The sequence below is a fragment of the Eulemur rufifrons genome, chromosome 8, assembly GCF_041146395.1.
Source record: "Eulemur rufifrons isolate Redbay chromosome 8, OSU_ERuf_1, whole genome shotgun sequence".
Lineage (NCBI taxonomy): Eukaryota > Metazoa > Chordata > Mammalia > Primates > Lemuridae > Eulemur > Eulemur rufifrons.
In genome coordinates, this window is record NC_090990.1 from 122,862,388 (window position 1) to 122,887,277 (window position 24,890).

Genomic DNA, 24,890 nt, shown 5'->3' on the forward strand with positions numbered 1-24,890 from the left:
TGGTAATATTGATTGGATGCTAGTCATTGTAAATTTTACCCTGTTGAATGCTGCGTATTTCTGTATTCTTATAAACATTTTTTGTGCTTTGTTCTGGGACACAGTTGGAAACAGTTTGAGGCTGATTTTTGCTCTTTCTGGGCTTCCTTTTATGCTTTGTTATTTGAGATCAGAGCAATCTTTAGGTCTAATTTTCTCCTCTACCAATGTAACACCCTTCTGAGTACTCTACCCGATATCCCATGAATTTGGAGGTTTTTCCACTTTGGCGGATGGGAGCACAAACTATTTCTAGCCCTATGTGAATTCCAAGGATTGTTCTTTTTAATTGTTTCAGGTTGTTCTTTCTCTGGCATTGTGTAGTTTCCTCCCACACATGCACTGATCAGTATTTAGCTGAAGCTTCCAGGGAGAGCCTTACCAGATCTCCAGAGCTAGTTTTTTTTTTGTTTTTTTTTTTCCAGTCTTTGTGCTGCTCTCTTTGTTATGGGACTTTACCCTGCAAACTCTAGCCATGGTGGCCTACCTGGACACCCAGCTCCATCTTCTTAATCCCCAGGGAGATCACTGAGCTCTGCCTGGGTTACCCATCTTGATACTCTGTTCTAGATACCCTCCGGGAAGCTACCTAGAGCAATCACAGAGCTCACCTTATTTATTTCTGTTTTTTCAGGGATTACTCACTTCTGCTCCCTGATGTCCAGCATCTGAAAACATTGTTTCATATGTTTTGACCAATTTTGTTATGTTTTGTTTTTCAGAGACAGGGTGTTGCTATATTGCCCAGGCTAGACTCGAACTCCTGGCCTCAAGTGATCCTCCTGCCTTAGCCTCCCAAGTAGCTGAGACTACAAGTACATGCCACCACACCCTACCTGACCAGTTTTTTAGTTGTTTCAGGCTACTGGACAAATCTACTTCCTGTTATTCCATTTCATATTTTAACATTTTAAAACAATATTTAGATTTAACTACTCAATTTTTAGATAGGTGATCAGGGCAAACCTCTCTGAGGAGCAAATGACTTTTAAAATGAGAAAGGATGGAAAAGAACAGAGCTAGTTGTGTGGAGAATTGAAAGAAGAGCATTCCAGACAGGGAACGATACATGTAAAGGCCTCAGATGATAAAGAGCTAGGCATGTCTTTCGAACAGATGGAAGACTGCTTGGTGTTGCTGTGGTGTGTCCAGGCCTGAGGAGAATGGAGCATGCTGAGGTTGGAGTGATCAACAGGGATTGGGCCATGACCATTGTAAAGGGTTAAAGTATCGTTCTAAGTACAATGGGTGGTCATTTCAGGGTTTCATTTAATATTTCTTTATTTTTAATTGACAAAAATTATATATATTTATTGTGTATAACATGTTTTAAAATATGTATAGATTGTGGAATGACTAAATGGAGCAAATTAACATGTGCATTACCTCACATACTTATTTTTTGTGGTGAGAACACTTAAAGTCTATTTAAGGGTTTTAAAAATATATGTCATGATTTGGTAAACGGTTTGAGATCCATCTTATTTCTATTTGGAGAATGAGTTCAAAGCAGTAAGAATGGGCTTGGCAAAGCCAGTTAGGGGGCCCCTATAGGAGCCTGTGTGAAAGGTGGTGGTGACCTAAAACAGAGAAGAAAGGACCGGCTCAAACTGTATTTTAGAAAAATCGAACTAGCTAATGGATTGGATGTGGAAGTGAGAGAAAAGGAGGAATCCTAGGATTTTGGCTTGAGTAACCTAGTGGTAAGTGGTGCATTTACTAAAATAGGGAGGACTGGGGGGCAAGGGGAGGACAGTGCTAATACCAAGGAGGGTCCAAAGCTCCCCCATAATTTCTATGATCTGCTCCTCTCCGTCTTTGATAGAACTGATTTTTTTCAATCTTACTTTAGTCGTACATGAACAGAATAGCTTTTCCCACTTTCCGATCAGATTGATTTTCTTATTCAGAAATTCTAAAGGGTGGCAGTGGTTTTTTTGTTTTGTTTTGTTTTTTGTCTTGTTTTGTCTTGTTGTTTTGTTTGAAACAGGGTCTCACTCTGCTGCCCAGGCTAGAGTGCAGTGGTGTCATCATAGTTTACTGCAAACTCAAACTCCTGGGCTCAAGTGATCCTCCTGCCTTAGCCTCCAACTAGTTGGGACTATAAGCATGCACCACCGTGCCCAGCTAATTTTTCTATTTTTTGTAAAGTCTTGCTATGTTGCTCAGCCTGGTCTTAAATGTCTGGCTTCAGGCGATCCTCCCGCTTCAGCCTCCTAAAGTGCTAGAATTACAGGCATGAACCACCACGTCAGGTCAGTGGCAGGTTTTGGTTTGAGTATGTATGTGGGGGATAGGGATCAGGTGTTCCATTATGGACATGTTAATTTTGAGATGCCTACTATATATTCAAGTGGAGATGTCAAGTAGACAATTGACTATGTAAGTCTAGAGTTCTGGACTTGAGATAGAATTTGGAAGCAAGCCACATAAAGATGGTATTTGAATTCATGGAATTAGATGAGGTCATCTAAGGAGAGAGTGAAGAGAGAGAAAATCCAGGATGGAGTCCTGAGGAACTAGCATTTAGAAGTTAGAGAAGGAAGACCCAGTAAAGGCAACTAAGAAGGAACATGTGAAGAAGTAGGAAGAAAAGCAGGAAAAACAAGAGAGGAGAGAGATTTCAGTAGGAAATTGTTCATTTATTCAATAAATAGTTATTAAGAGTCTACTGAGTACCAGGCTCTATTTTAGGCAGAAGGGTAGATTGGATAGAGCAAAACTTGTAATGACGAAAAAAAGAACAGGCAATAAAGAAATAAATAAGTATATAACAAGATGTCAGAACATCTTATTGGAGAGTATGTCCAAGGAAGAAAAATAATGCAGGATTGGGAATAGTGACTGATGGAGGGTGCAATTTTAGGGTGGTCAGAAAAGGTGCTGTATGAGGAAGTGAAATTTCAGCAAAGACTGGAAGGAAGGAAGGAAAGAAGGAAGGAAACCATGAAGATATTGGGGGAAGAGCATTCCAAGCAGAGGGAATAGCAAATGCAAAGGCTCTGAGGTGGGAGCACATCAGGTATGTTTGAGGAAGAGCAAAGCAAGACTTGTGCTGGAGTGAAATGAGTGAAGAAGTCAGAGGACGTTAGAGAGGGAGGTAGGGCCAAATCATATAGGACTTACAAGGGCAGCATAAGGACTTTAGATTTTAGTCTAAATGGGGGAAAGCCACTAAAGATTTGGATGACTTCTACTCTTTTTTTTGGAATATGAAGTATGAGGTGTGATTTTCGGCTGAGTGTTATACAAACCACCCAAGGACACCACAGCATATTCTTGGAAAACATGGCTGAGTTTTTTCCTGATACCGGTTTAAGTTACGGCCCTGACATTGTTCAGTGTGCATCCTAGATCCTGTGCTGCTTATAATAATAATAATAATAATAATGATAGTTAACATACATTGAAAGCTACTGTGTCGGACTCTTTGCTAAACATTCCACAAAGGTTTTCTCTTCTCCCTCTCACAACCACCCTATGACATAGATTCCATGATTATCCCCATTTTGTGGAACAGGACCTTGAGGCGTAGAGTGGTGAAGTGAATTCCCCGTGCCACACAGCCTGTGAGTGACCCTGAGCTCTGTGAGATTACTTCTTTAACACTCATTTCAATCTGTTCATCAGAGGTGCTCAAGGATGTTTATTACCTGATGCTTTGCCAAAGTAAAAGGAGGAATTTTCAAGCACCATCTAGACATTTCCTGAATGCACTGTCACATTCTGGAGTAACTCAGTCTGAAGTCTGGTTGGTTTCTCCTGCTTGCTCAGTCTACATACATGCAGCCTCTCATCAGGTGGTGTGAACTCTACCTCTTGTAACTCCATGTAGTATCTCTCTCAATTGATGTCTGCTTCCTATTCACGCTACCCCTTCTTGGGTGCTGGTTCCTTCTTGGACTTTTGTAATTAGCTCTTTTTATCAGTTCCTCTTGAACCCACCAGAATAACTTTGCTGAAACACAGGTCTGATCTTATTCTTCTGCTTAGAAATTCTCATGGGTGGTCCATTGCCTGTGGAATTAAGTCCAGATCTGGTAGCCTAGTTTCCGTTGTTCTGACTTTGGCTTGTCTTTCAGGACTTATTGCTTACTCGGCCCTTTGTAAACCTGTACTCTGAGTAGCAGGTCCCACTCTGACCTCTGCCTGTTGCCTTTGCATCTATACTACCTCCAGCTCCCTTTCTGCCCTTAGAAATTCTGTCCAGATGATGTTTAAGATTTAGCTCAGGGGTTACTTGTTCATAAAGACATCTCTGACAGGCACTGCTGATAAATAATTGACGCCTCTCTTTATTTTCCCACCATATTTGGTATATGTCCTAACGTAAGCCCTGTCACACTATCATACTCAAAGACCCCATGTGTGCATCCCTCCCTCCCTGTCCCCACACAGGGCTATAACTAAATGTAAACTCTTTAACAGAAGGGGCTGTGACACATTCATCTTTGAATTCCCATTCATCTTGAATTTCTAGATAGCATAGTGTCTGGAATATAGCAGGCACTCAATAAATATGTGTTGAATAACTGAATGAATTCAGGAAAGAGAAAAGAGGATGAGGAAAAGGGAAGGTGAATATACTGGAGCAGTTTGTAATTAATTAGGCAAACACATATTTATCATCTTTATGTATGTGTAAGGCACTCACTCAGAATTAGGGAAGGGAGGCAGAATTAACTCTTCTGTGAGAGGTCCTCGCCCCACAACTTCAACCCAAGGTCAAGGCTGCTGCTCTCTGACGCTGGCCTTGAGAGCCCACATGCCCCTTCTCTTGTTTGAGCTGCTGCTTTGCATGATGCTCAGTGTTCTGGCCTTTTCGTTCCGCTCCCTTCCTTGCCCATTTTCTGGGAGTGAGGTCATTGGATGACCTACTTTTTCTGGCTCACTCCCCTCCCTCAGGTTCCGTCTTTGAGCTGTGCCAGGGAAGGAGGCCTCTAGGAGAATGCTTAGGGCTCTGAGAAACAATCTTCTGGCTTAATCACCAAGACTTAGTGCCTTCGCAGCATCATCTTATAAAATACAGGCAGCCAGACCCCTTTTTTTTCCTACAGCCTTTGGGCTATAGGAAGCTACTTGACTAGTGGAGTCAGAATTGCTCTGCTGTTCATGTTGGGGGCTGCCAGTGCTGTTCTGGTCTCCAAAGGGTGCCAACATTGAAACAAAAACAGAAACAAAAACAAAACTCAGAGACAGGGCTCCTAAAGGAGCAGCAGCTTTACTTCATCTTTGGCTTTCTAACTTAGAAAGAACTTACAGGTTGAACTGTAAGTCAGTAAGGGCTCCCAGGGCCTCAACTGCTCACAATTAACTTGATTAACAGCTCATGATTGAGACATAATGAGAGCAGGTATATATTTGGGAGCTTTGTATCTGGATAAAGACACAGGCCTGACAAAACACCTGTCACTCCTTCTTCCTGCCTCATTCCTTTCTACAGGGGTGTCCCAGAGACTGAGTAAATTTTGGCATGGGTGTATCTTTAATGTAGCATCTTTTTCTACAGTGTAGAAATATTAAAGTATATAGAAAATTATAAAGAAGAAAATATAAACGAATGACAGTGCAACCCAGAAATAACCATTGTTACTCATTTATTGTTGTTTTCTTTGTCCCTTTTAAATGCATTTTTCCATATTTGAGACCATGCTCTGTATATACTTTTATGTTCTCTTTTTTTCTGCACATAATCTTTGGGTGGATTTTTTTAGGGAAAGCATTAGACAGCCAATTCAGGCAGAGACTGCCCCACTATTGAGTGGGGTCTACCCTAAGATAGGGCACAGAAGACATCATCTAATTCAATACCCAGCACCACCACAGTTGGATGTGAGGTCTGAGACTGCAGGCTCTTTGGTTAAATCTGCCCCAAGTATATGGAATTTTTTCAGCACATTCTCCCAGTCTTTTACTTATTATATACTTACCGCTGTTCTTGGCTGTTTAGATTTTTTTTCTTTTTCTTTTTTTTGTTTTTTGGCATCATGTACTGTGTATATTTGCATTTCCTTTCTTTAAATCATTTTCTTAATGAAACAATTTATTCCTCAATATGAAAGTCCTTCCAGATTGAAAATGTTTCCAATTTTCAGTACAGGATTCCTGGAGTCTCCAGTTTTTTTAGTGCCTTGGTTTATTTAATATAGATTTTTTTTTTAACGTATAATTCATTGAGGGTGGTTTTGAAGGTATGGAGGATGGGAAAGATAACAAACCTAACAGGTAGCACAAGGGCAGGAAAGATGAACCAACCTTAGATAAGAACCATGGTGTCTGTTTTAAAGTCACACCTCATATATTCCTCCTGGAACGCAAGATTGGAGAGAAGTAGAAATATGATTTTATCTGTGTGTTTTAAAAAGACCCACATTAAGCGGGATTCGTGTGCATGCATGCCTGTGTGTCTGCAATGAAATCATGTTTTAAAGAGGATTCAGCTGCATTATATTTATAACCATGTGGTTGCTACCAGCTACCAGCATGTCTCCTTGTGGTGGTTCACTTCTCTTTGCTCTGTGTCCTGATTCTGTTCTAAAGTGTGCAGCTTTGATAAAGCAGCCTGCTAGTCCACCCCACCCCCCAACCCCCTATCACATACAACCCCAGCTGCGGCTTCCTGGGAATCCTGCTCTGGTCCCACGCAGGTCCTTGTTCTGACATGTTTGTCTCTGGTTGCAGGAGAAAGTATGAAGTGTTGGGGATCCAGATCCCCCCTTGGCTATGATGAGTAAATCTCTAGTTGGGGTCCTGTCCTATTTGGCCAGGATAAACTGGAGCTGAAGCTCATTCAAAAACATCAACTCAACAGCTTCCCAGGAGAAGAAAAAGATGATTAGGTATGCTTCTTAAACATTAATGTGTACTGGAAGCACTTGGGGAAGGTGGTTAAAACGCACATTTCCAGGCCCCACCTGGAGTGTCTGATCTCATCATTTTTAGCAGAGCCTGGGAATCTGTGCTTTGCATGTTTTTTTTTTTTTTCTTTTGAGACAGAGTCTCGCTCTGTTGCCCGGGCTAGGGTGCTGTGGTGTCAGCCTAGCTCACAGCAACCTCAAACCCCTGGGCTCAAGTGATCCTACTGCCTCAGCCTCCTGAGTAGCTGGGACTACAGGCATGCGCCACCATGCCCGGCTAATTTTCTCTCTCTCTCTCTCTCTCTCTACATATACATATATATATATATATATATACACACACACATATATTTTAGCTGTCCAAATCATTATTTTCTATTTTTAGTAGAGACAGGGTCTCGCTCTTGCTCAGGCTGGTCTCGAACTCCTGACCTCGAGCGATCCTCCCGCCTCGGCCTCCCAGAGTGCTAGGATTACAGGTGTGAGCCACTGTGCCCGGCCGAGAATCTGTGTTTTAAGCAAACACCATAATGTGATTCTGATGCTGGAGGTTCAAAAACCACACTTGGAGGAACACCAGGATTCTGGGTGTCATACCCACCATACCTACCACCAATATGGCAAAGTAATACCCTTGCTCCACCCTCCTTCCACCTCCTTCTTTTAGGCTATATGTTTTGAATCATTAAGTATAACTTAAAGTTTATATTACCCCCCCATCACCTTGGTAATAACCTGTACACTTGGGAGGAATACATACAGTGATTTACCCCAGTGTAGCATCCCCTTAGGGTTGGCTTGGGGACCCAGCCACTCAGGAAGATTCAGGATAGACTAACTGTACCTCTCTAGTTATAAAGTAGATATGCAGGGTGCTACACAGAAAATGAATTCCCGGGATGGTGGACTGGCGCCCGGATTCTATGATTTTCTCTGGCACATGCTCTTCTGCACGTCTCCTGATTCCTTGTGGAAGCACACGTAGGCACATACACTGAGCACACATTCAGAGTTCACTTCTGTGGGCATTCACTTGCCATTTCATGTGCACATCCTGGCTCTCTTCACTTCACTCAGTCCATCTCCCAGTTTTCACATGTATAAACTTGCTTTTATATCAAAATTTTGCACAAAAAAGTCATTGTTACGTGCACTTAGATACTAAACACTATTCGAATCCTTTTGCATAAGGCGTGCATGCGCACACACATGTATACATGCAGTAAATGGCAAAACATAATACAAATATATCATCATCTTAAACCTCTGGTGTAGATGTCCCTTTTGTGGTGCAAAGGCATATGCTTTAGAGTCAGAAGACCTGAGTTCAAATCCTAGCTCTGCCACTGACTGGCTACCTGATCTTAGAGAAGTTAATTAAATTCTCTGGATGTAAGTTTCTTTATTAGGATTAGATGAAAAAAACTTGTCAAAACATCTAGAACTGTGCCTAGAACCTAATGGGAAACTCACAAATACTAGGTACCTCGTTTATTTTTATTTTTGTAAATGAAAAGAAACAGTCCTCACATTTCTCTCACACAATGTATTTTAGTCAGGGTTCTTAATTGCAAGCATCAGAAATCATCCTGGCCAAAATAAGCAAAGAGGAAGTTGATGAAAGGATGTTGGGTGGCTCAAAGAATTGCCAGGAAAGCTGAAGAGCCAGGTGCAGAAGATGAGCTGGAATGGCAAAACCAATTCTCCACTGTCCCAGCTTCTTGAATCACTTGCTCCAGATTTAGAAAGCTCTGAATGAAAGGTCAGCCTGGCTGTGCCTGGGGCCCAGGCCTGCATTCCGGTTGTGATGGTCAGCATGGTAGCTCTAGACTTTCTGGCTTCTGTAGTTGGAATTCCTCAAACCTAAGAATGGAATTCAGATGTCAGGCAGCCATAAAAGACCACCGTCCGGGGTCTACTCTCACCATTTCTCACGTGTTCACATATCATCCCTTTCTATGTGTACATTCATTCTTTTTTTTAATTGTATTATTTATTTATTTATTTATTTATTTTTTGAGACAGAGTCTCCCTTTGTTGCCCGGGCTAGAGTGAGTGCCCTGGCATCAGCCTAGCTCACAGCAACCTCAAACTCCTGGGCTTAAGCGATCCTCCTCCCTCAGCCTCCCGGGTAGCTGGGACTACAGGCATGCGCCACCGTGCCCGGCTAATTTTTTCTCTATATATTTTAGTTGGCCAGATAATTTCTTTCTATTTTTTTTAGTAGAGCCTAGCACCACTCTGTTTTCCACCGCTAGTTTAGACCTTTCTGCTTTGTCTTTCTTTCCTCTGCCCAGAATGCTCCCTGCCTGCCCCCTTTCCACCGCCAGTCCTTCAACAGCCCAACTCTTGCCCCTTCTGCAGATGCCAGTTCAGCTGTTACCTTTCCGTCGTTGTGCTGCTCCCCTCCTCCCATCCAAGACTAATTTGCTCCTTCCTCTCTGTTCCCAAGGCCCTTTCTGTATGTCTCCATTACCACCTTTGCTCTATTTTACGATGAATATGCATTATACCTTTAATGGTCTGACCTCCCTTCTTCTCCTGTACCCAAGATGAGGTTCCTTAAGGGCAGGAAGTCTGTCATCTTTTGGGTTGGTTCTTAGCACTTAACTAGATGCTTAGTGTATATTTGTTAAGCAAAGCACATTATTTCTCAGTTCTCTCTTACCATATACATTTTGACTCCTTTCCTACAGACACAAGACAAATCCGTCTAAAAAAAAAAAAAAGAATCCATGTAAATGTGTCCTGCAAACTATAAAGTGTTGGACAGATTTAAGGCTTTATATTGTTTATTCCATTCTGGTTTTACATATTTTGTTAGAGGGATGAATGCCCTTATTCTACCTCATAATGTTTTAACAGAAAAAAGTTATGACGCGGGATTCCCGCCTACCTCTTCCAATTCTGCTGAGCCTCCTGGTTGCTCGCACTGTCAAAAAAGGAACCAGACGGAGGGGCGGGGGCACAGCAACAGCAGGCACTCTTGCTCAGACGACTTGCCTGTCTACGTCCCACGAGAAGTTATGCCAGGTCCGCACAGGTTCCCCCACCTTTGTAGCCCTGTCCCTCTCCCCCAGTTGAGGTTGTTCAGGTTGGCTGTTGCCACATGCTTACACAGACTCCCCCTCCTCGAGTCCCTAAGCCACGTTCTTGCTCGGGTTTCGGATCACCGGCTCCCCTGGGAGAAGCCGCGATGGTCGCTCCCTGCCCGGCGCGGCCCGCGGGGCCGCCTCTCCCCGCGCGCCGCCCCGCGGCCCCCTGTCCCCTTGTGCACTTTGTTACTCCGCGCTGACCTCCGGGTTGCAAGGGGCCGGCACGTGACCGAGAAACTTTGGCAGCCGGGCGGCGGGCGGAGGCGCGGGGAGGCGGCGCGGCGGCCGAGCTCCCCCGCGCGGCGGGCTCTGCGGCGGGGAGGCGCTCGCCCCGCGCCGCGCTGCCTGGGCGTGCGGGTGCGCCGAGGCGGCAGGGAAGGCGCCGGCGAGCGCCGCGCGGATCCCGGAGCCCGCGGCAGCGCGCGTGGAGCGGGCGGCGCGGTCCAGCCCCCGGCCCCGCCTGCGCGGCCGGCCCGGCCGGCGGCTCCCCGGGAAGCCCGGCGCTCCGCCGACGCCTGTCGCCGCGGGCTGCTATAGATCCTTCCATTCCAGCCGTTTCCCACTTTCCCCGCTCCTCGTCTGGATGGGAAGTTGGGGAAAATGGACAGGGTCGTGGTGAGGTGGATGGCTCTCTTCTGGCTAACAGGTAAGAGTCATTTTCTACAGAGACGAATAACTTTGTATATATTCATGTAGTGGTACTGTTCTCACCCCCCCACCACCATTTTCTTCCTTATTGACTGTGTTTAAAGCTGCTTAGCGGGCTGGTGGGAAGTGGGGGATGGGGTCAGTGTGGGGGGTGTGTGTGTGTGTGTGTGTGTGTGTTAAAATGATGGGGGAGGCGGGGGAGAAGCCCTATTACAAGTGAGACGGATCTTGATGCAGGTGTTTGACTCATTGGCGCTATGAAGTGGTTCTTTCCAATGTGCATTTCCCCCTGCATAGAGCGGTTCTTCTCGGTCTTATCCTGAGTTTGTGATCCTGTGAGTCCTGGGAAAAGCCTGGCTGGAAAAAAGGAAGCTCAGAGGAAGCAGATTAAGTGAACTGGTTTTCAGGAGGTGGGGGATGGACTGTCTCCATAATTCCTCCCCTAGAGAAAGAGGGAGACCCAGGGACATTCTCTCTGTGGTTCTCTGGCCGGGGATGGGGGGTGGGGGTGGGAAGGAGATGGGGATGGAGGCTTGATTGGTCCTGTAGTTTAGTGTCTGGCTGTCTCTCACTTGTTACCATTTGAGGAGTGGTCCCAAATGATACTAGAAAGTAAAAGAGCCTTTCTAATTGGTGCACCCCCCCAACACACACACACACACACACACACACACACAAAGATAATTTGCAGAGAGATTTAGAGGCATTGGGCTTTTCCCCAGCACCAGAGTCACTGGTTTAGCTGTGTCCTGTGTGTCCTCCGTTCCCTTTTTGTGAACTTTCTCCCCATTCTCCTGGGGCCAGGGAAGGCTCTTGTTCCTAACATGTTGCCCCACATGGTGATTCTGCTTGGTTGAGGGCCAAGTGGCCCTTGGGAGGGTGGCCAGCCCTGAGAGATTCTTAAACCAGGCCTGCTGAGGGGGGTAGGATGGGGGTGAGGACCGTTTTGATAGCTTGAACTGGGTCAGAGGCAACCATTCAAAGCAAGGTGGAGTCATAGAGTGATGGAAGAAACAGAACATGGGGTCAGAAAGGTGAGGACATGATGGGGTGAAAGGCAGGAGAGAAAAGGGAAAATAGCACCACAAAGGAAGAAGTTTTGTTCCCTCTGGGGCACCAACCTGAAAATCTGGAATAAAATGAAGTCACTAGGAAAAGGGGAACAAGCTTAAAATATCCAAGGCAAGTCATTGAAAGAGAGTAAAACACAAAGAAGAAGAAAAGCAAATCCCCATTTCCCTTAGCTTCAGAATAAGATTATTGATTGCCTAAATTTTTTTCCTGTTCTTTTCCTATGAAAGGTCCCTAACATTGCTCTTGCCTCCCTGCTGGGTTTAGGAGGGGCACCCTCAACAGAGTTAGCCTCTTCTTTTGGCTGCTTTGAGTTCATCCCTCCCACATTATTCAAATATGAATCATCTCTAATTTCAGGGTTTGGCTGATCCATGCCTCCCTCCTCCCCTGGCCTCCCAGTGTCTTCCACTTCCACCCTCACTGATTCTTAACATCCCTAATTTTGCCTCTACTTCTTAGTTATCATATTCAAGGGGAAAGTTAGGCCTTGAACCTGTTTCACCTCCTCCCTGAAGTCAGCCAGGCATCTGGGGAGGGGTCCCTGAGTTAGAGGTGCTCTTCCAGACACCCTGAGGTCTGCCCAAGAGACTCTGGGGATTTGCAGGGAGTGGGAGAAGAAGGGGAACATACAGTCTTGTCTAGATGGCTAACAGCTTTTATGAAATGGAATCCTATCACTGGGGTGGGGGTGGGGGCAAAGGAAATCTAGTTCAGCCCTCTCAGTTCATAGAAATGGAGGCCCAGAGAGGCAGTACACACACAGCACATTCCTGATAAAACAGGGACTAGGTCCCAGTTCTCCCAAACCCCGGGCCAGTCCTATTTGCACTCTCCTAAACTGCCTCTCTGGGTTTTTTGCTGGAGGGCTTTTTGCCTTATTTTTGTACTGAGGGAGGTGATGCTTTGTGCCTTCTGCCATCTGCACCTGGAGAGGCCACTTCTCCCTGGAAGCAGGCAACAGGTTAGTTATCAGGGCCATCTCAGCTGTCAGATGGCTGGAGCTGCTTTGCTCCACAAGTGAGGCTGACTGCTGAGATCCCATTGACCACCCACTGGCATCCTCGCCTCCCAGCTTCTGCTCACACACACGCACACACACACACACTCCTCCCTCCCCCCACATCCCATCACTGCTGTCAAAGGTGCAGAGGGACAAGCTGCCTCTCAGCCCCAGCAAAGTAGAGGAGCTAACAATGGCGGCCGGGGAGGGGAGGGAGGAGACAGGAGCAGCCGAGGAGGATATGGATTCAGACTCATTCTTCACCGAAAAACCATGTGAGAAAAGGTGAGAAATTTTAGTCCAGCCCAATCAATGAATTCTCTCTTGAGGGGGTGGTAGAAAGGGAGGGAGACAGGAAAGGACAGATTAAAAATGAGAGGAGAGCCAGGAAAAAAATCACATTCATTCTTTCTCTCCATCCCTTTTTCTCTCCCCCCCATCTCTTTCTTTCTCTCCTCCCCTCCCCCCTTGTTTCTCTTTTTTAATGCAGGCTGAGCAATTTCTAATCAACACTTCAGTTTTTTCCCTCAAGCTCTAGCAGCTCCTTCCTTGTCTTTCAGTGCTAAAATTCTGCATTTCTTTTTGCTATGATTTCTTATTGTCATTGTGATGCTGCTTCCTGTAATATATAGGTTTTGTTATTGTTGTTGTTGTTGTTTTGAACAAAACAAAATGCTTACCAGCTGCTATTTTAGCAACAGGTGCCATCTAGCAATAAGACTTGAAGGAGGGTTCACTCTGTCTTTGTTTCTGAATATAGATGGCGTTTTATCCTTTCCTGGCAGCCAGCAGAGGCTGTGAGAAACGCTGGAGCTATGTCTACACTCTGGGAACACACTCCTGGAGCAAGCAGTGTGTTTTCCTGCAGACTCTTTTGGGTATCAGTGTGATGAAGATTGCTTGCTTTGTTAGCATTTCTTTTGATACCCTTTTGGTTTTATCCATTTGTTTATTGTGGGGTGCCTCGAAGGGGCTCCTAACCTAGCCCGCAGTGGGAAGGGAGGTAGCAGGGAATGGTTGTTACCTGGTCCGGTTTGTTTTCAGGAAGACATGTAGTGACTGTGTGAGGATAGGCTTGGCTGCGGAGAGTTAAAGTGTCATTAGCCCTGGGAAAGGAAGAGTCACTTTGAGAGACTGCTGACACCTCAACTCCTGTTATCTCCTTTCCTGTCCTGTGTACGTTCCAATTTCTCTCCCTTTTCTGTTCTTTCCTCCATGGAAATGACCTTGTTCATACCAGAGCACTTTTTTCAAACCTTTGTCACAGCCCTCCTCACTCTGCACCATCCCCCAGCCTGGATGCTTCTCTCTAGACTAGGAAAGGGAGGTTGTTTCAGCATGCTCATGACTCTCCACATTTTAGACATATGAGTTTAATGAATGACTAGTTTATATAGACTTGAGTATTAGTACTAATAAGCTTAGTGCAAACACTATGCTAGTACTAGCTAATTATCTTAGTGCAAGTAGTATTAGTGCCACGACGTGGTTAGTGGAAAGAACCCTGACCTGGGAGTTGAGGGTTGGGTTCTAGTCTCAGCTCCTTCATTAATAACTGTATAGCCATGGGCAGGTTTGGATCTGGGTCTTATAGTCTGTTGAACGAGATGCTTTCTAAGGTTACTTTTAGCTCTAAGATTCTAGGGTTCTGAACTTTTCTCCATTTAATTTTGATGAATTGGAAATGAAAGCTAAAGAGTGTCAGGCCCATTTTTCCTTTTATAGTTCTCCCAGGAAGAGCCATCCAGGACACCCCAGTTTTTTGTTTTTTTTCAGCCTTTCCCAGGCTATTAATGATTGGAACAAAAAGCACCAGCTGGAAAGGAATAGTACTTGTTAGAATTTTCAGAAGATTAAATGGAGTGGCATTCAGTGCTTGGTGGACAGGATAGGGTCTCCTCTGAACAATTAAATATGGTTAAATGTGGTCATATTGAGGACTGGTAAAGTGAAGCAAGTACTTTGGATCAGGTAGGATGGATCCTATGCCAGCCAACATAGACCTAGAATGTCCCTTCCAGTCTCAAATTTTTCTTCCAGGACTTACTCACCTCTTCACTCCTTCCAACTGTTTTAACTCATGCCTCCTTTTTCTCAGTCAGGAGTATGATGTGGTGATTGCTGTTCTTGTTGCTTATTTATGTGCTATAATGCTTTTTCTACGTGTTAAATGACTTTCATGTACATTATTCCATTTGATCCTTCTAAGTAAGTAAGGCTGGAATTACCCATCTAGACTTAACAGAACCAAGGCTCAGAGGACATAAGTGACTTGTCCAAGTCCATGACAATCTTATTGATTAAAATAATAAGAAATAATGTTACTGCCTTAAAATGACTTGGTTATTTCAAGTGCTTGAATCCAGAGGAAACAAACTAGAGCTGATTTACGTGAACATGCATGGTGTCTGTTATGGGACCTTGGCTATTGAGGCTCAGAGTTCATAGAACTCAGGGAAATATTGCAGGAAAAGCGAGAAAGAATGGCAGTTAGTTTTTCCCAATGAAATCCCAAGATATATGGGAAAGGAGTGAATGAGAAGTACTCCAGCAAGGCACACGAGGGCAGAGGACGCGCCCCAGTGACAGAGCAGATACGCTGGCACATTGGAGCCCATCTGGGACTGGGGCGGGAGCTGTGCTCCCAGGAGCCGCACAGGATGTAGCTGTGGCATATGCATGTTTCAAGTCTTGGTGTGCAACATAGTTTTTGGCTCTCTGAAAATGAAAGAAGGCATTTTAGATGACTAGGGTTCTTTATGGGCCAAGAAACAAGGAAGAACTCAGAAGAAAATGCTGCTTCCTCTGTTCTCCTTCTGCATCTGGAACCCTATAGGAAGTGGTGCTCTGAATTAGGAGTAGGACCCGCACATTCAGCTGAGATCCTGCACCATCACTGTCCATGCCCTTAGCCCATCAGGAGGCAGGCTCAGAGGCAGTGAGGGGAGGGATGGTTAGGGTCAAAGTGACCTGGACTTGAATGCTAGCTTAATATTTTACCTTATTTTCTTTGGCTTTAAAACAGAAAGCTAACCTACCTTGTAGGGTTGTTGTGATAATGAAAATAAAATCACAGAAAACTCCTAGTGTGACGTTTAGCACATGGTAGGCCCTTGATATTATTATGAACCCAAATTAGGTGTATTAGTCAGCATTTTGATTCAACAACAAGCAACCTCAAAATCTCAATAGCTCACAAAAACATGTATTTAATTCTTGCTCTCGTGTTACATGCGAGCTGCAGTTAGCTGCAGGTAGCTGTAGATTGGCTAGGCTTGGTGGATTTAGCTAGTTCCAGTTGTCTTCTTACTCTGAGACTCAGAACGAAGGAGTAGCCACTGTCTGGACATGTTGTTCTCACCATGGAGGGCAAATGCTCAAAGGAGGAGGGTGCAGAGCCACACTGCACAAGTACCTTTAAAGCTTCTGCTTGGGCATGGCTCATGGCACATCTGCTCACATTCCACTGACCAAAGCAAGTCATGTGGCCAAGCCTGTAGTCTGCGGGGTGGTAAGTATATATATTGCCGCCTACAGAAACCAATGCAAGGGTGGGAGAGGAAACAAATAATTAGGAATAAATAATGCAATCTATCAACTGGGTTAAATTATTCAACAAATATATCGAGTACCTACTATGTAGCAGAGTCTTTAGAAGCCTACAGAAGGGAGTTTCTTATTAATGGAAGAGACAGATGACTAAATAGGAAATTCTCCGGCAATGTGATGTGATTCTCTCTGGTACTGTCACTGCAGTAAGAGCAGGAAGAAGTTTCCAGAGACCGTAATAGCTGAGCAAGTCCTGAAAGATGAGTAGGAGTTGGTAGGAGAAGAGTGGGATGAAGGAAGAGAAATTTGCAGAGGGAACAGCATGTGCATAGGCCGAGAACCAAGGGAGGATATGACGTTTTCTGAAAACTACAAATACTTTCGTATGGTAGGAGCATTTCATCCTATAGGAGGAATAGAAGGAAGTAGCCTCATCTAAAAGGAGTCCTTGTGCTTCTGAAAGCTAGAGGCAGTCTTTTAAGAGTCAGAGCAAGGGAATCAGATGTACATTTTAGAAATATCGTTTGGGCCTCGGTGTGGAGAGTGGCTTAGACGTGGGAAAGATGTGCAGCAGAAATCAACCAGGAGACACTTGCAGAAGGTGAGGCAAGACACTCTGAGATCTTGAACTCCCATATGAGAGGAGAAACATATTAAGGGAGGGAGATGAAGCTGGCCATTCTATTAAAGTATAGTGGAAGCTGCTATAACTAAGAGACCCTAAAATATTGTGACACACAGACTAGTTTATTTCTCTCTCCCATAATAGTCCAGATCTGTGGGGTTGAGTCTGCCATTTCTAACACATGGCTCCCAAGACCACTCTAGTCATAGCCATTTCTCAGCCAGCAGTAGCAAGGAAAGCAGAGCTCCAGGGCAAGCAGCTTGCCTCTAGAGAGGTGACTCGGAAGATACACACATCACTTCTCCTCACGTACCTTTGTCCTGAACCTAGTCATATGGCTGCACTTAGATGCAAGAGAGGCTAGGACATGCAGTGCTTGGCTGGCTTAGCTGGCCAAATTCAAACCTGGGAAATTCTGTTACCGAAGGGAGGAGGGAGATGGTTAGAGTCTCTATCTACAGAGGGAAGAGTTTGAGGTGCTTGCATAACATCCAGATGAAGACTGAAGTTGTATATTTGAGTCTGGAGCTTAGGAACCAGATGTAGACGGGAAATACAGATAAGAAGTTGGTAAAGATTGATAAGAGCTGTCTTGGAGAAGTGTTTTTTTTCTGTCCAAAATGGTTGGTGCGTCCCAAATATCTGACCCACCTGAATGAACCAAGACAGTTTCCAAAGTACATCTACATTGCAGAGTAAAGACTGACTGACCTCTTTTAGCACTACTTTGATCCCATGGGAACAGCATGTAAGCCAGCTGGACATCACCCATGAACTCGTTTCAGATCTGTGGAAGATGAGGCAAATGAGACAGAAAGAAGATATGCTTCTGACTTTTATATACACAGTGGTGGTAGAGAATGGGAAAGCATGGCAAAGCTGGACACATAGAAAATATGCTTAATGAATGGCAAGCTTTGTGTGCACAAGCACCAGAGTTATCAGCAGCAAATAGTAGCTAGGCCATGAGGAAAGCCCACTTGCACAGGGGCAGCACTGGCATTGACTATAACCCTACGGGAAAAGGGAACGTATTGCTGCCTTTTGGGACTCTTGGGGGGAAATATGCAAAAATGCTATCATGTTTTTTAAAAATGGTACATCTGGTCACCCTAATCCTAGAGTGGACCAAACAATCAGGCACCATGGTAGCAAACAAGAGAAACTAATTTTGGCCAATTTAAGCAAGAAAGGAATTTATTGGAAAGAGGTTGCTTAACTCACAGAATCAATGAGAAAGCTGGAGAATAAGTCTTAGAAAATAGGCAGATGCCAAGGCAATGTCTTCTATTCTTGGGAAAGCCTTTTTATTTTATTTTTTTAACAGAAGTTTATCAAGAAGATGAATGGTTCTTATTTCTGGAAGAAAAAAAAAGAATCAATATGCATTTTCTTTGTCTTTAAACTTTTAGCCTGTAGGTCAACATTTCCCAAAAGGTTTTGCTCCCACCCTGACAACGTTATTAATGCGCAAGCTTTCTTTTCTTGTCTGAGCTATAGACCAAACCTAGAGGAGATGTTTACACACACCTCTAATCATCACTTACCCTTAGAAAATCTGCCTATTAGTTGTTCCTAAAAAATGTTTTAGGAAATTGGAACAACGTATTAAAAATTTTAAAACAAAAGATGAATTTCTTAAAGAAGACCTAACTTGAAGGCAGACAAAGGAAGACTTGTACAGGTTGAGTATCCCTAATCTGAAAATTCAAAATCCCAAAATGCTCCAAAATCCAAAACTTTTTGAGTGTTGACATGACACCACAAGTGGAAAATTCCATGCCTGACACCCTTACCTTCTGATGGTTCACTGTATACAAACTTTGTTTCATGCAAAAAATTATTTAAAATAGTGTATAAAATTATCTTCAGGCTATGTATATAAGGTGTATATGAAACATAAATGAATTTTGTGTTTAGACTTGGGTCCTACCCCCAAGATATCTCATTATGTATATGCAAATATTCCAAAATCTGAAAATATCTGAGATCGGAAACACTTCTGGTCCCAAGCATTTCAGATCAGGGATACTAAACCTATATTGTTACACTGCAGAAAAACCTCAGGAGTCTGAGTGTCAAGGCATGCTGGGGAATAGGCAATTCTGATGTCACATCCTGCTTTGAAGACTTAAAGAGATAAGGGATGGGTGAGCTTTATACAAAACTTCTAAAGATGCCTATTGCTAATGATGATAATTTTCCATGGCCTTTAGCAGCAATCTTTGTTTCTCTAAAGTGGGGCTGTGCTTATAGATCTACTTCTCAAAGATGCTGGCAGGAATAGCTTACAACTAGTGGGGAAAAGGAAGTTACTTTGAAAAAAATGAAAGTGCTATAAATAAGAACATCATTGCCTTCGAGTCTGCTTTTGTTATTCTTGCAAGAACACAGTTCGTCATATATAGAATCCTTTTCTTTACATGAGAATTGGGGCAGGACTTTATTTTGCCACACGTAGGGAAGCATCGTCTATACTTGGAGCTGATCTGCCCTAGCCTGGTGACTAGGTACCTGCTCCTGGTGATTAGCTCAGGTGAGGGCTGCTGCTCTGAGCTGTCCCTCATCATTCTACCTTTAGGCAGCTTTCCTAGTTATTGGCCAAAATCCATCCTCTGCACTGGAGACCACCTGCTAAGAAAGACCCCTCAGACCCACAGGTTCATTTGGTCATTCATTCATTGGTACATTCCATGTTTTTTGAGCTTTGACTGTATTCTATGGCTTTGCTGTGCACTGGGGATACAAAGTCAGCCAAATCCTGGTCCCTACCGTCAGGGACCTTATAGTTAGAAACCAAGTTTATATTGAATGTCTCAAGATCAGGGACTGGTCTTTTAAATCTTTCTTGCCAGAGCTTAGCACAGTGTTTTAAAATGTTTTTGATTGAATTAAAATTAGTGAAGGTCGGTTTTCGAGGGGGTCAGGGCGCCAAAAATATTCAAAGAATAGTCTGGTGGTCTAGGAGTGGTGACTCCCTCCTCTGCAAATGTGGAAAAGCACCTGTGATCTTCAGTATGCCATCTAGTGCCTCTTTCAGTAAGGAATCCGTTAAAAAATTTTGTTTTCAATTTGGGGGGTCTAATTTTTACAGGTGTGCTCTTTGTGCAGTATAATTCTTTACTTTGCTTCACTTCTTTTCCTGTTTTTTTGCTCTTCCTAAGGTGCTTCTCTTCCGGTTTTACGAAATACCTGCTTTAGTTTATAGGATGAAGCACAGATTCTTTTGTCACCCCATAAATTTCTTCATGAGTTTGAAACTCAAGTTCCGCATGGTGTTGCCAGTGCCTGGACTCAGAGTCCCGCCGTTCCCATTGTGCCATCACTTGCTTGTTCGTGTGTAGGCAAGACCCACTCTCAACGCTTCGCTTTGTCTGACTCCCAGGAACTCCTTCGGTTACATGCCCTAATATTTCCTCAGGTGAAGGGAATAGTATATTTATAGTCAAACGATGAAAAATATTGCATTATGGCTGGAGCGTGCTTAGGGCCCAGTCACGGATGAGACCTTATATGCTATGTCAAGGCATGGAAGGAATGGAGAATCAACGGAGGCCTCAAAGCAGGAACTGACATCATTGGATATGTGTTTTACAGAGAATACTCTAGAAGAAATGTGGAGAGTGGATTGGACTAGAAGTAGAGAGACCACTTAGGAGGCTATTCGCAAACCCAGGAGGTGATGAGGACCTGTGCAAAGTGATGTGTAATAGCTTTGTAGCCAGGTAGCCTGGGTTCAAACGTGACTGTCACCCGCTAAGCCTGAGACGTTAGGCAGGGTACATACATTCTCTGAGCACCATTTCTTCATCTATAAAATAGGTAGAATAATAATGCCTACTTTATAGGATTTTTGAGAGAATTCATTAAGATACTACATGAAAAGTGTTTAGCATAATCTCTGAAACAAATTAAGCATTTTATAACTATTATCTAGTAGCAAGAATAGAAACCTGATTTAAGAGAGTGACAGTGGGAATAAAGAAGGATCAAATTTGAGAGATATTTAGACTTGGTGACCAAATGAATGTGGTCAGGGACAAAGGAATTTATTAAAGCTGAGATTTCTATCTGGGGCAATAGGATGGGTGGATAGTCAGAAGACCTAGGGATAGAGGAAGGATGAGTTTATAGCAAGAGTTGGGATGGGAAAAGAGGTGATGATGAATGAGATTTAGACATGTTTAATTTGAAATATTTGTTAAACATGCAAATGAGGCTTAAGGAAGTTGGAGGTCTGAGACTTAACTGATAGTTGAAACCATGGGAGTGAATAAGATTTCTCAGATCAAATGCACAGCTCAATACTACAAAGAAGCTGGAAGATGTTAATTTATTTATCTGGCTTCAAAATTTATAGTTATATATTCTTTTTTTTTTTTTGAGACAGAGTCTCACTCTGTTGCCTGGGCTAGAGTGAGTGCCGTGGCATCAGCCTAGCTCACAGCAACCTCAAACTCCTGGGCTCAAGCGATCCTTCTGCCTCAGCCTCCCAAGTAGCTGGGACTACAGGCATGCGCCCCCATGCCCAGCTAATTTTTTCTCTATATATTTTTAGCTGTCCCTATAATTTCTTTCTATTTTTAGTAGAGACGGGGTCTTGCTCTTGCTCAGGCTGGTCTCGAACTCCTGACCTCGAGCGATCCACCCACCTCAGCCTCCCAGAGTGCTAGGATTACAGGTGTGAGCCACCGCACCCGGCCAAGTTAATATATTCTTATTAGCATGTATAGACTCCAGCATAAGAAGTACTCAGTTTTTGGCATCCGTCAAGTGGTGAAATAGAAAAATGAAAAACAAAACAAAACACCCTAAGAGGTAGGATCTCAGCTCAGGACACTAACTTAGCCCCAGGACCAGGACAGATCCCTTGGTAATGGGAGCCAGAGAGAGGATGTCCCTAAGTCAAACCTCAGTGTCCACAGGGTCTGGCAATCCTGATCCCCACCCTAATTAGCTGCTATCTCTAAGGGCCTGACCTGTGCGTAGTAGTGGGGTCCCCTGAGAGATATTTTTGGAAGGTGGGCGAATAGCAGCATCACAGTTGCAGATTTTGATCAACAATGCACAAGGAGTATAGGAAACAAAACCCAACCCTCAGGAGAAGGGGCTGGCATCAGGGTCCCAGGCAAGCAAGCTAGAGTTCAGGGCAAAGTTTCAGTCCCAGTGGTCCAACTAGCTTGCAAATCAGGACACCAAGGTGGAAACATAGTCACCACATAAGGTAAAAATAGGTTGAGAGAAAGATGCTGCTCAGTGGGTATCGGAAACCCAAGCTCTCATCCAGGATCCAGGGTTAGGGCCAGAAGAGCAGTTCTAGATCCCACTCTCCAGTGGGAATGGGGTTCCTGATAAGTTTGGTCAGGGCAGGCATTCATCCTACAGTTTGAAACCTATAGAGCTGGAGCAAAGGTTGGCATTTTTACCTTTATCTCTAACTCTTTACTCTTGTGATCCCCAGAGAGCCAATAAACTGACATTTACTTGGAATTCCTAGTTCTGTTGTCTCCAGCTATCCATATCTGTCCTTAGCTTAGAGTCTCAGGGTTCCTGTTGTACCTGCACATATATACATGTCTGTGCATGTCTACACACACACACACACACACACCCAGGGCCGCTCTCCACTTCTGACTTCTGGGGGTGCATAAGTAATAGGCAGTGATGAGCACCCCCAGGCACTGCCATTGTTGAACTCCTACTGACATAGTCGAGCATTCTTGTGCAGTTTCTGCCATATGCACTTAGCATCTCACACTTTGATATCCATGCTTGCGTAGCTGTAAGTTCGTAGCTTCACAGAAGCCAGCAGACTGTTCTTGATGACTGTATCAACAGCAGCAACTGCATTTGTTGAATGCTTACTATATACCAGGTATTATCCTAAGTACTCAGGATAAAATCTCATTTAACCCTCAAAGAACTCCATAAGGTAGTTACTATTAATCTGATCTTACTGATGAGGAAACAGAAATTGATAAGAGTGGAGTAATTTGTCTGAGGTCATGTGAGGTGGTAAAGCATGGAGTCTAATTTAGGACTGACTCCAAAATCCATGCCTTTAACTCCCATGCTGGTATTTCTGAGAACATATTCCTTATTTTTTGGAACATGAGTTTATGTGTATGTCATGGAAGAAGCTGAGAATTGACTAACCTCTATTAATAATTAAGAGAGTCCAGTGGCTTGCTCAAGTGTCTGTTCTCATTAACAGAGAACAGAGCTGGGAAGGAGGTTATTCTTAGTAATTATTTAATGAATAAAACCCCAAACTTAACTCTTTAAATAAATAAATAAACCAATAAGTAATCCTTACAACACTTTTGTGTAGCACGTGCCTCCTTTGCTGGGTTTATTTGTTCCAGAAAGTCCAGGAAATGTGATTTCCCAAGTAGAGCCTGAATAGGTAGCAGAGCAGAAAGGTGGTGTGGTCAAGCACACAGTGTACAATGCCTGTGGTTGGTTATCCAGCCTTAAGCACTGCTAATTGAAGTCATTTCGCCTCTCTGTCCCATTTTGTTACCTGAAAAATTGATGTGAGAATAAGGATTTGAAGAATTACAGAGTTAAAAAAAATTAACCCAATAGAATTTAAGAAGAAACTGTAAAGAAATGTATTTTCCTAATCCAGCTGTGTGAATCAGGAAGAATGGAATTTGTCACTTAAACATTTAGGGGTGGTGAAGGGAAGCTTGGGAACTGGGGTTCTTCAGTGAGCTTCCAGATGGAATTTTTTTTGCCCTGTGATGGGGCTGATCTACATAATCTGGATATAATCAAACCTGATGGTGGTGGGTGGTCATTGAGATTCAGAATGGGAGGTGAGGGGAGAGGCTGGAAAGGTGAGGGAGGGTTAGTATCTGAGATCTACTCTTTACCTCTCATGGTGCTCTGCTATTGCGTGTACTCTCTGAAGGTGCCCGATGAGGAAATGTTTGTTAACGACCCTGGGAGTCAGCCTTACGAGGCTCATTTTATAAGTGAGGAAAATGAGTCTCCGGTTGCTTAAGAAACTTCATGAAGGCCTCACCACTAGCATATGGCCAGGTGAGATCCAAAGCCCTGCTCATTGGATGCCGACACTATTTTACTACACCAGGCTATCTATGGCTCATTTAACCAGTTTCCTCTGCAAAGTCCTAGAAATTCCCATATTAATAGTAATTCATTTGCTCATCCATTTATTTATTCCATATGTAGTTATTAAGCACATGGTAGGTCCAGATTTGATAAATCTCAAATACTCTGCTGCATTCACTTCCAAATTCCATAGAATGCAGAAACCTTTTTCTCCTAAAAGGAATTAGGACCTAGGTTTTCATTGAAGAGAGGCACTGTTCTGGATATCAGAAGATGTGAGTACAAACATGATATGTCGCCCTTGTCAAGGGTGCTTCAGTGAAGAGTCATATTCATAAATAAGTGTATGTTTGGACTGTTGAAAGTGAGATTGCTTTGTAGGATGTCATAGTGAACATTGGCGCTAATAAAGGACAGGACCCCGTGGAAAGTAGTCCTTTCTTGCATGCCTCAAGTCCGTGCTGTGGTTCTAGGTGAAACTATTTTCTTCAAGCTACCTGGATTCAGTTGAGAACCTCCTCATCATATCTTTGCATTGCCTTTTTTCTGCCTCCCATCGTAATTCTATTTCTGCTTCTAACCTCCGATCAAGCCAGTAACTCTTGACTCTCTTGTTCAACTGAGGAAGTTATGTTCACTTTGCTTGGAATTTCTAGATGTTACCATTGAGTTCATATAAATCCTTTGCCTCTCAAACACTCCACTGGTCTCTCATTCACTGAAATTTCTCTCTCTTTCTTGGTCACCAAGCCTCAGATTGGATCTTTTTACCACTTATACTTCTCATCTGCTTTTCTTCTTTTGATTACCCTTCAAAGCTTTTGAACTTAGTCTACTGCTTTTGATCTGCAATCCTCCGTTTCTCTCAAAGACTTCTTTTCCCCTTCATCTCTGTCCCCTTTGCTGGGTCACCAGCTGGAAGG

At 43.7% G+C, this 24,890-nt stretch overlaps 2 protein-coding genes and 1 long non-coding RNA gene across 4 annotated transcripts in view; 1 reads left to right on the forward strand and 2 right to left on the reverse strand.

The window, feature by feature from the left end:
• Positions 1-10,268, reverse strand: part of MAEL (maelstrom spermatogenic transposon silencer) — a 50,178-nt gene extending 39,910 nt beyond the window's left edge. The window contains exon 1 of the mRNA XM_069479111.1: positions 10,193-10,268. The gene's annotated coding sequence lies outside the window, so the exon portion shown is untranslated. The remainder of the gene's footprint in view (positions 1-10,192) is intronic.
• LOC138390211 (uncharacterized) lies at positions 8,439-10,124 on the reverse strand. Its single transcript, XR_011234533.1, has 3 exons — positions 9,793-10,124; positions 9,565-9,609; positions 8,439-8,759 (listed from the first exon to the last, which is right to left on the reverse strand). It is a non-coding gene; the product is annotated as an uncharacterized lncRNA (long non-coding RNA).
• Positions 10,269-10,411: 143 nt separating the features above from the next.
• ILDR2 (immunoglobulin like domain containing receptor 2) overlaps positions 10,412-24,890 on the forward strand; it is a 60,779-nt gene continuing 46,300 nt past the window's right edge. For both annotated transcript variants that reach the window (XM_069480900.1, XM_069480901.1), the window contains exon 1: positions 10,412-10,637. In XM_069480900.1, the coding sequence (XP_069337001.1) occupies positions 10,592-10,637 (46 nt within the window). In that variant the 5' untranslated portion in view covers positions 10,412-10,591. The remainder of the gene's footprint in view (positions 10,638-24,890) is intronic.